This window comes from Alosa sapidissima, chromosome 9 (assembly GCF_018492685.1).
Source record: "Alosa sapidissima isolate fAloSap1 chromosome 9, fAloSap1.pri, whole genome shotgun sequence".
Lineage (NCBI taxonomy): Eukaryota > Metazoa > Chordata > Actinopteri > Clupeiformes > Clupeidae > Alosa > Alosa sapidissima.
This window is the reverse complement of record NC_055965.1, coordinates 11,479,858-11,490,715: the sequence shown is the minus strand read 5'-3', so window position 1 is coordinate 11,490,715 and position 10,858 is coordinate 11,479,858. Positions and strand designations below refer to the sequence as shown.

The following is a 10,858-nucleotide window of genomic DNA, read 5'->3' as shown; positions in this document are numbered from 1 at the left end:
GTGGCGCTAAACATGACATGAGTGGTTATGGAATGGGTTGACATGGCCCCTTGAGATCAACATACAAAAAAAATGGTCCTCCTAAACCTTACGGTTCTCGAGATATTCACAGAAAACTGTGTCTGCCCTACCCTCCTTTCGGGGGGTGCAGTCCAGCGGGGGGGCTACAGATCAAAACGAAAAACGATGGTTCCAGCTATCCATGTGGGGTTACATGCCCACCAAGTTTCGTCTACCCCGGTCTTTCAGTGTCCCGGGAATCCTTTACGGAAATTTGGACATGCGAAAACGAAAAAAAAAAAAAAAAATCTGACTAAACCTATATGACCGCCGCTTCGCTGCGCGGCGGTCATAATTACCACCCAGCCAAGATCAGTTCCTTTGTCATTCTGTAGATGGCACTGTTTCACCATCAACGTCTAGCCCCCCAGGAGGGTGGGAGGGTGAGAGGGAAAGAGAGAGAGAGAGAGAGAGAGAGAGAGAGAGAGAGAGGTCGATACTGCAGTCACGCTCTCTCTCTTAACCAGTACACTTGCCGGAGATGCTGCTGTGCATCCTCCCCAATACCTTGGTGGAGAGTGCGGAACGAGACGAAGGCGTGCACATCAAGTGCCGGCGCAAAGCCGTGGATCCCCCCAGCCTGGACGCATGATGCTTTTGATGCTGTCTTGACACGCAAACTCGGAGGAACTATGCACGCGCTGAGAAGGTGTAAGGAGGAGCCGGGTGTAGCCTTTTTCACGTTCAACTAACTGATAATCCTCAGCTGTTGCTTAGTGGGAAAGAGTAGCCTAACCCCCGATAGCTATCGTAAGCTTGCGCTTTTCAGTGTGTTCCAGACCCGCCTCGGTTCGGATGCGGACAGATGTTGGTAGGAGCCCTGTGCATATTTTTCAAGTAGTTTGTTGTATTGTAGCTCATCCGTGCCCATGGAGAAAGCTACCCAGCCCCAGCTGCAGCTGTCAATATCCAAGGGGACGGAAAGTCCGGCAGAGGATATTGTAAATTTGTCGGACGAGGAGCTTTTGAAGTGGACCAAGGAGGAGTTGGTGCGGCGGCTGCGTAGGTCTGAAGCGGACAAGATGAGCGTCATTATGGACCACGCCAATCTGATCCGCGAGGTCAACCGCAGCCTCCAGTTGCATCTGAACGAGATTCGGGGGTTGAAGGTGAGGGGGCGCGCGCGCATTTCTCAAGGATGAGATCATAGTTTTTCAGGGGCACCCGAATGCGCACGGCAGGTTGAGTATCTCACTGTCACACTTGTAATCTCAGTGAGGAAATAGACAGATGAAGTGTTTGTATGTGTGTGTGTGTGTGTGTGTGTGTGTGTGTGTGTGTGTGTGTGATGGGTTAGCCTACATGAGCAAGATAAAGGTTGGATCAGGTTGTAAGTGAATACACTGACATACAACTGTGAAATGTGATTAATTAACAATTTGAATCACCCAATTTCTAGTGAATAATTGAAGGACACACCTGTTGTCTGCATTCCTGAGAGCAGCAGGACAGCCTAATGATCAGCGCTATATAATACAAGCTCTTCACCATATTTCAGGATGACATCTCAAACCCACACACCCAATCCCCAGCTCTCTCTACAGCATATCTCGCATGTTTTTTTGAAGCATCGTCTGGCGATTCAGCAGGCAAACAGTTTACCATAGCAGGACACTCCTCATTAAATCATCCACACAGAGATAATATCCAGGTTCGGCCGCAGCCTGCCAAGTCCCAGCGCCGCAGTGACGCTTGATGAGGAGGAGAGAGCATATACGCACGGGAGACTTAAACATCTTAACTGCTCCCTATCCCTTCTTTAAAAAAAAAAAAGACAAGCTTCATTATAGAGAGCTATATGGTATCAGAGGGGCTAAGAGTTAAGTGCCAGGACCTGACTCTGTCAGCTTCCCTGAGATGCACGAGGGGAGAAAGTAGCCGGGCTGTGAGATAATTAGAGTAGAGGAGAGGAGAGGTCCGGGGGGCCAAGCGCTGACTAATGGGCGTGAATCAGAAGCAGAAGTGCTGGAGTCCACACCTTGAGAGATACGGGCGCATGTAGAAAAAAAAAAAAACACTAGACATCAGCCAGACCTCAGTGGTGCCTGGTACCTGATCTCCTCAACCACCCCCCCCCCCCCCCAATACCCTCCTCCTCCTCCCTGACCAGTCAGTCTTTCAGCAGGACACAGACGGGCGGTGTAGGTCACTGGATGGCTGTCTAGAGAGATAAAGGGATCTATGGACGGCTAGTCGTTAGAGCTGCCATACTGTACATGATGCAAAGCTTCAGGCTCTTTGGCTTGCATCGTTGGCCCACATCTCTGGCCTTTACTTTTCTGTTTTGTAGTATACTTTATGTTGAGAGTTTCTGAGCTGAACTGAGGTTGTGCGAGATTCTACTCTTCAAAAGAGCTTGCAGTGTAGAGCTGTGTTTCGGCAAGTACCTGGAAAGATGATATGATATGTCATGTCACAGGGTTTACGATCCAATATATTGCAATTATCTTAGGGTTTTGAAATCTCATAGTGTATTAATATTTTCTTAGACCTCTACTTACAACACAATATAGATGATTTATAAGTGTTGAGGGCTCTGTAGATCCAAGTGTTCTAACAGAGACCTTTTTTGCATTGACTGTGCCCCTTTTTTGGTATATAGGCTACAGTGTTTTTTTGTGTCCGTATACCCACTGTTAAATGGCAACGTATTAATAAAGGAAGGGCACACACTGAAAAACTGAACTACACTGCCGTCGTTGCTGTTTCCATGATCAATGACTGTCTGGCTCTCTCTGTGGCAGGACGTGAACCAGAAGCTGCAGGAGGACAACCGCGAGCTGCGCGACCTCTGCTGCTTCCTGGACGACGACCGCCAGAAAGGCAAGCGGGTGTCGCGCGAGTGGCAGCGCCTGGGCCGCTACAGCGCCAGCATCATGCGCAAGGAGGTGACGCTCTACCTGCAGAAGCTCAAGGAGCTGGAGCAGCGGCAGGAGGAGGTGATCAAGGAGAACCTGGAGCTCAAGGAGCTGTGTCTGCTGCTGGAGGAGGAGCGGCACGGGGGGGAGAGGGGAGGTGTTGGGGTGACCGGAGTGGGTGGAGGAGGAGGAGGAGGCGTGGGGAGCGGGGGGACAACTGGACCTGGCTGCCGGAGCTCCATCGATAGCCAGAGCAGCCTGCTGATGGTGCCTGGTACGGGGCTCCTGATGAGGGATGTTGGCGATGGGAGCAGCACCTCCAGCGCCGGGAGCGCCGACAGCTCCGACCACCACCTCCACCACCTCCACCTGCACAAGCAGACCCTGCTGGCTGGAGGAGGAGGCACAGGAGGAGGTGGTGGCGGAGGAGGAGGAGGAGGTGGTGGTGGAGGAGGAGGAGGGATGATGGGGAGCAGCAGCAGCAGCCCCGAGCACCTCCACAAGCCCAGGACCTCAGTGGGAGGCGGTGGGGGTGGGGGCTCGGGAGGAGGTGGGGGCGAGGTGTCCAGTCCCGAGCACTTCCCCACGCGCCACCGCAGCACCAGCCTGGACTACCCGTACACCCTGCCCCAGCCTTGCCGCCCGCGCTGCGGCTCCATCTCCGTGCCCGACCACCGCGTGATGCGGGGGCTCAGCCCGGAGAAGTACAGCCGCTCGGGCGGCGGCGGCGGTGGCCTCGGCGTGGGCCGCAGGAGCCCCGAGCAGCGGCCCAAGCACGGCGCCCACGACTCCCCTCTCCAGAAACAGCAGCAGCAGTACCACCACCACACCCACCCGCACGCCCACCACCCCCAGCACCACCACCACCACCAGCTGGGCTCCGGCCCCAGCAGCCCCATGGGCAGTCTGGAGTTCTTCCAGAGGCACCGGGGCAGCGTGGGCAGCATGGGCAGTGGCTGTGGCAGCCCGGAGCCCAGGCAGGGCTCGCTGCTGGGCACCCCCGAGCACCACAACAAGTGCGGTGGTGGTGGCGTTGGTGGTGGTGGCGGCGGTGGCAGCGGCAGCCCAGAGACGCTGCGGCACCAGTACGGTGTGAGTCCGGAGCACGGCGGCGTAGGGAAGTTCGGCAGCCCCGGCCGAGACGGCGTGCAGCGGAGGCCGACAGGGGACGAAGTCTCGCCCCACCACAGGAGCATTTACAACGGAATGAACGGTGGGTCCCCGTCGTCTTCGCCATCAACCTCATCATCATCATCATCACACTGGAGGCCGCCCTTAATCTGACACACGGGCAGGTACAGTAGCTGAGCGATGTGGTGGAGATTAGCTGGTTTAAGGCAGGGCTGCCCTGCCCATCCACCCTTTCTTGATATCTGTATTAATACCTGTGTAGCATGTCAATCTTTAATGTGTGATGTTGGAATGGGCTTTAGAGATGACAGAATGGATGAACGGAGTATTTTACCTTGCTCTCTGATGTTAACATAGAAGCTATGCAACTTTGATCTGTGAAAAACATGCTCAGATGCTATTTTGTATAAGCCCATTTACAGGCCTATAATTAGACTGGGGAATACATTGGCCCAAATTCAGCAGATATCTTCAGATATAAACGGTGTTCCATTCTATGTCTGCATTAAGGTTTCAACTAGCTGATTTAACATAATGGTGGAACCAAGTTCTGCAGAAGGGTGGGTTAGTATATCTCCGGGTGAAGGATTGAGTATACCTTGACTGATGGTAGCCAAGAATACACATTCAGGCCTTGGTATAGCAAAGCATATGATATTTCCTTTACAGTGATATTTGGACAGTAGAGGTGGCTACAATCAGGGACCTTGCCATTTTATGTAGATTTATTTATTGGGTTATGATTTAATGAGATCACATAACATACTGGGACTGTGTGGTGTAGCTGCTCAGTCACACTTAGCCGACTAAGACAGCATCTGCTTTGATTCCTCTGTGGAATCATTGTGTGATGAGACTGCCTTTGTAAACTCAAAAGATAAAGACGCAATGCATCACAGTGATCTTATATCCTGAATTATTAAAACACGTCCTCATTCAGTAGCTCAACCTGAGACTCTGCTATGAATGATTGTTAGCCTGTCTGACTGAAAGTGGAGGCCATCTCTTCTCTGGCATTTAGCGGGATTCAGTGGGAGTGCAGTAGGAGGCTCAGGCTAGCTGAGGAAAGCGACTCTACGGAGGTCTGACGGCGCAGTGTCATTTCGAGTGACTCATTAGTCAAGCCCCTCTGCCTTTAGACACACTCCATTAAACCTGACATGGCGTTTCAGATTAAATGTTTTATCAGGGGGGCCAACGTGAAATTGTGGTTATACAAGTGACTTTATGACTGCTGCTGGTGCTGCCTATAACTTGCTGCTTGGCTTGCGGCGCAAAAGACAGAGGATCCTCTGATGCAGAACCTTTAATATCATTTAGTAGACACTTTTACGTGGACACTTTTACTAAAAAGGTTTCCAGTACAGATACAGTACTGTATCTATTTAGTTCCAGTATATGCTCTGTGGCAATTGAATCCATGATCTTGATGTTGTTAGCATGTTAGTCTATTAATTGCTCAGCAATAACACATTATCCCACGATTCAGATCTTCTTCTTCTTCTTTTTGTGTGGAAGAGCAATAGCTATTGTCAGAACTGGGAGGCAGTGGGGATCCCCTTTTCTAATGAGCTCATTTCAAAAAGCAGAGAGAGAGAGAGAAAAAACAAATATGTGTGAAATAAGATGCTGGCTCTGCTTCCATTGCTGCTGCTGCTTCTGCTGCTGCTGCTGCTGCCACCCTCCACTCTGACTTGTGATGCCATTAATTATTCCTCTCCAAATATGCCGCAGCTTCACCTCCTGTCTCCTCAGGAGCTAGGCGAGGTTAGCGTGTCAGGAGAGAGAGAGAAAGAGAGAGAGAGAGAGAGAGAGAAAACATAAGAGTGGGAAGAGAGAGAGCAAGTGGAAGAGAAAAAGAAAGAACGAGGGGAGAAGGGCTGACGAGTGTTTAAATACCCCACGGTGGCTTTTGAGGCCTTCTAGCTGAGGAAACTGCTGAGTGTCAGGAGCCACATGACGTTCCCTCAAGGTGAAATATGTGCTTTGCTTTGCACTATTTCTTTTTTATCCCACTTTTTTATCACCAAAAAATAGACCCCATCGTGAGCAACTGGCGTTTTGATGTGGAGAAGCCATATGTTTTATATCAATTTGAAACCACAAGAGGAAGGCCTGTGACTTTTAACAAGCTTAAGTTACTACAAAAGGTGCTGTTCAAATTAAGAGAATACCTTTGTGCTTTACCTATTGTGTAAATGAAACCAACCAGGGTTTAAATGTACAGTTTTTAAGTATTTGTTTAATTAAACTCAAATCTATCTCACCATCTAAATAGCAACAGTGAGCACAAACAGCTAGAATTAGCTTCATAGCTGCTGTGCTGTAGCCTGATGCCGTCATACTCGATTCTTGGCAGAATTTGAGTCTGATACTGCTCCATTGGGACGTGATCATGGGGCGTGTTTCAACCGATACAGAGGGGGAAATGCCTCTGCACTCTGAATAGACCTAAGCAATGGGAGCTATGAAATAGCTTATCGTGAGCTGTAGGAACCATCTCCACAAATGACTTAATATTGTTTACTGGTCATTATTGTTGCGCTGTCAATATCTTGTACAACACCCGATAGCATAATCTAAAACCACAAAATACGTAGCAGGGTAGGCTAAAACGAAAAAAACGGATATTTCCCCTCCTTCGTTTTTTACAAATAATTCCGTTCACACCAGTGTTTGGTTGCAAACAAAATCAACAAAGCACGCTCAGATGATGAGGCACTGTTGCTCATCTGTCCATATTCTTACAAAGCCCAATTTGATTGGTTCAAACAGTTCTGGTTCGGGCATGGTTGCTCCACAACGGAACAATTCCAGACCGAACTTCCCGACCTAAAATGTTGTGGGCGGGACTAGTTCGGCAGGCATCCAGTCTAGCTGTGCTGTGCTTTATGCAGACTTGGGGATTAGCTTGGCCAGCATGCCCTTGTCCTTATAACATGTGCTCTTCACTGCTCATTAGTCTTCTCTCTCCTCCAGACAAGGTTAGCGCCAGCTACCGCTAAAAGGGTCTCCAGTCCTGATCGAGGACCGTGGGGTGGCTCTGGTGTCGTCTCCGACCCTCTTTAGTGATCCCAAGACTGTTAGTCAGTGTCAGAGACAGTGCTGGGGTCAGTTACAGGGAGATGTAGGTCTGGTAGTCTATATGCAAACACATACAAACATAAACACACACACACACACACACACACACACACACACACACACACACACACATTAGTGTGCACACACAAAAGCATACTCTCAGTCTCCCTCTGTCTCTCTCTCTCTCTTTCTCTCTCTCTCCCTCCCTCCATCTTTTTCTCTATCTCTCTCTCTCTCTCTGTCACCCATGCACACACACACACACACACACACACACACACACACACACACACACACACACACACACACACACACACACACACCAGTGTTGTGCCAGTTCACAGCTTTTCTGAACTAGTTCAAGTTCAGTTCATACATGCTCAAAGTGAACAGTTCACGTTCAAAGTTCACACTTTTAATTCTGAACTAGTTCAAAGTTCAGTTAATTTTACTTTTTTCGTGAGATATTCAAATAAATACTTTTTTTCACACTACGAGCTAGAAATCACTATACGTTCTTTGAAGCGGCTCATTGTAGACATTTGCTCATGACACTGCAATTGTGGGTTTCTTACCAGGTGATGAAACTTGCAGCAGTAGCCTACAGACAAGGTAGACCAGTTCTATAGACCCTTTCAACAATAAAAACAAAAACAATGCTTGAACATTCTATTTGGTTCCCAATCTACTTCCTCTGCATTAAGATAACATATGGAATGTTAAAAAGGAAGTCTTGTGGGGCCAACTATGATGCTGATAATGGAACTCTCTTGAAAGGGTCTATACTTAGTGCAATGAAATCCAGCCCTCCGCGCTCTCGTCGTTGCCTGCTACGCGGCGTTGCTATGCCTACCCCGCTCTGCTGCAATTCATCACGGGTAACGTTGTGCGGAAGCCAGTATGCTATTCAACTATTCTCAGCCGGACACGTTGCCCGCAATGCATTGCGCACACAATGTCAAAACCATTTCTGTCTGGTGATACATGATTTAAGCGGCACCAGCGAGAATACAGGAGGGAGGAACTTTCTCTGGTTGCGTTTCAAAAGAGAAAACAGATGTCACTCAGTTTTCAATGGAAAACAAATTCCAACGTTCATTTACAGTGATGTCTGCCGTTCATGACACATAATGTGAACTAATTCACGTTCAAGTTCTTTATTAAAAAATGTGTTGCGTTCACGAACGTTCACGAAAAAATTAGCGTGTTCAATGAACGCGTTCTTTTGAACTCGTTCACGCACAACACTGACACACACACACACACACACACACAAACTCTCACACACAGTGACTACTACACCTCTACAATCTCATGGGAGCTCACCCTTAGAGGTTGAGAGAAGCATGCTGGAATCATGTTTCACTAGTATACTAGTTTATTCTCTGAACAGGAACGCCATGGATAGATATCGTAAAGTAAGACGTATGAGTTAGGGAATAGGCCTGATCACTCCATTATCCACATATTATGGAGATCACATATATTGAACCACAAAGTGTCCACATGTGTCTTCAGGCTTGGCTGTAAAGTATGTGGCCACAGCGCTCCTCTGTGAACAGCGGGGATTCCCGCGTTACGCCACCACTGGGTCTTTTGTCCCTGGATTGGTACATGTCCAGCTCCAAATCACAAAATACAATTTCATGTTGACGAGGGAATTAAATTCCTATGACAAACTCATTGTGCTTCAGCCCTTGCTCGCCAGCCATGGATTATCTGATAAGAGGTTTTGGGGGAATTATTCATGTCATTTTATTTTTTCATTCCATTGAAGCATGGGTCCTATTAATGGAGCGACTAATGTGTCAATAAACAGTAGGCTACTACGCTTTTAGTCTGGCCACAGTTCACCCCAGCAGACGTCTATAAGTAACAGTGTTGGAAGACATTGGGACGATTCAATACCTAAATCCCTCATTCATTTATTAGTTTGTTTATTTATATATTTATTTGTGTGTGCTGAAATCCATAATGGAAGCCAAAGAAGACTAGGCTCCTGCTGTGCTTTAATGCTGTCGTCTGTTGCTAGTTTTTTGGAGTCCTCTGAGCCATGATGTGTTTATTTATTTATTTATTTACTTACTTACTTATTTATTTATTTATTTATACCACTGCTGGTCAATACCTTCTGAATGACTGAAAAGGAGATTAATTATACATGCTGTGCAGATTGCTTAGGATAACAGCTAACAACTGATAAAAACACTGATAAATGCTCCCTATAAAATGGCATGATAAAAAAAAATGCATCAAAGTGTTCCACCTAAGAAAAGCCTTTACACTGAAATGGATGTGTGGAATGAAGTAATCACCCTGTCCATATGTCTGTCCATCTGTCTGTCTGTCTGTCTGTCATCTCCAGCCAATTAGCACGTTGTGTTCAGAAGCATGTTGTGTCATTTCATTGCTTGAACAACCTTTGAACAACCTTTCACCAGCATCACAGATTATACCTTTATAGGCATTTTTTTTTACTTTTCTTCTAGTGAAGATATTTATCAAAGACACTGTTTTTGCTACTGTGGTATGTTCCTGACTCTGCTGACATGCGGACTAAGTGTGCTTGCTATATCCAGGCCTCAGTGTCTGAGCACATTTTTCACTAAGGTAATGAGGCTATACAGTCTGTTGCTATAAAATTGTTTCAGAGTATTACTTTTTAAAAAAGGATGTTGTGACAGTTGGTTCTTCCACCCTTTTGGGGGCCGTTTTAAAATCACTGGTGAAGTCTGTGTCCTATTTGCAGATGCCTACCCTTGCATCGAGTGCAATGGCATCTTCTAACACACATCCGCATAACATGCATCCCGTTGTCACACAAACAAATTCCCCACGGCGCACTCTGCAGTGTGCCGCTGTCACTTGTCTTGGGGTCCTTCTGCTGACGCTGCAATGTCCCCAAGGCGGAGTGGAGCCGGCCAGTCTCTCGGGGACAGCCCTGGTGATGGGCAGTGGGGGCCTCGAGTGAAATGGCACTTGCTGGCACATTAATAACTTGCTATGTGTAGTCCACATTCTCCAGGATGTAACTCAAGCAGGGGGTGGGGGGGTGTTGGGGGGGGGGGGGGGGGGGGGGTGGCTCTCTGGGAAGGCAAAGGTGTGTTTGGAGGTCTAGAGTAGCCCCTAGTCACTGCGCTATTCAACATCTGTCTCTGTTCAGAGCTCGACATCTGTCACTGCTATAGCTTAGTGTTGTGTGTATGTGTGTGTGTGTGTGTGTGTCTGTTTGTGAGTGATAAAGTGAGTAAGTGAGTGTGTGTACGTGTGTGTGTGTGTGTGTGTGTGTGTGTGTGATCTTTCATTTATGATCATATGCATAGGAGTGTGTCTATATTTGACAAGACAGATCTGTGTGTGTGTGTGTGTGTGTGTGTGTGTGTGTCTGCCTGCCTTTCTCTGTCAGTATTCTGCAGAGCCTGAACTGAAAACACGTTACTATCCACTACTACACCTCTACAATCTCATGGGAGCTCACCCTTAGAGGTTGAGAGAAGCATGCCGGAATCATGTTTCACTAGTATACTAGTTTATTCTCTGAACAGGAACGCCATGGATAGATATCGTAAAGTAAGACGTATGAGTTAGGGAATAGGCCTAATCACTCCATTATCCACATATTATGGAGATCACATATATTGAACCACAAAGTGTCCACATGTGTCTTCAGGCTTGGCTGTAAAGTATGTGTGTGTGTCTGCCTGCCTTTCTCTGTCTGTATGAAT

General features: G+C 47.7%; 1 protein-coding gene across 1 annotated transcript in view; it reads left to right on the top strand.

Annotated features, from left to right (window-relative positions):
- Positions 1 to 548: 548 nt before the first annotated feature.
- ccdc85al (coiled-coil domain containing 85A, like) overlaps positions 549 to 10,858 on the top strand; it is a 29,386-nt gene continuing 19,076 nt past the window's right edge. Inside the window, exons 1-3 of the mRNA XM_042104666.1 lie at positions 549 to 1,169; positions 2,805 to 3,321; positions 3,370 to 4,131. Coding sequence (XP_041960600.1) covers positions 930 to 1,169; positions 2,805 to 3,321; positions 3,370 to 4,131 — 1,519 coding nt within the window. The 5' untranslated portion in view covers positions 549 to 929. The remainder of the gene's footprint in view (positions 1,170 to 2,804; positions 3,322 to 3,369; positions 4,132 to 10,858) is intronic.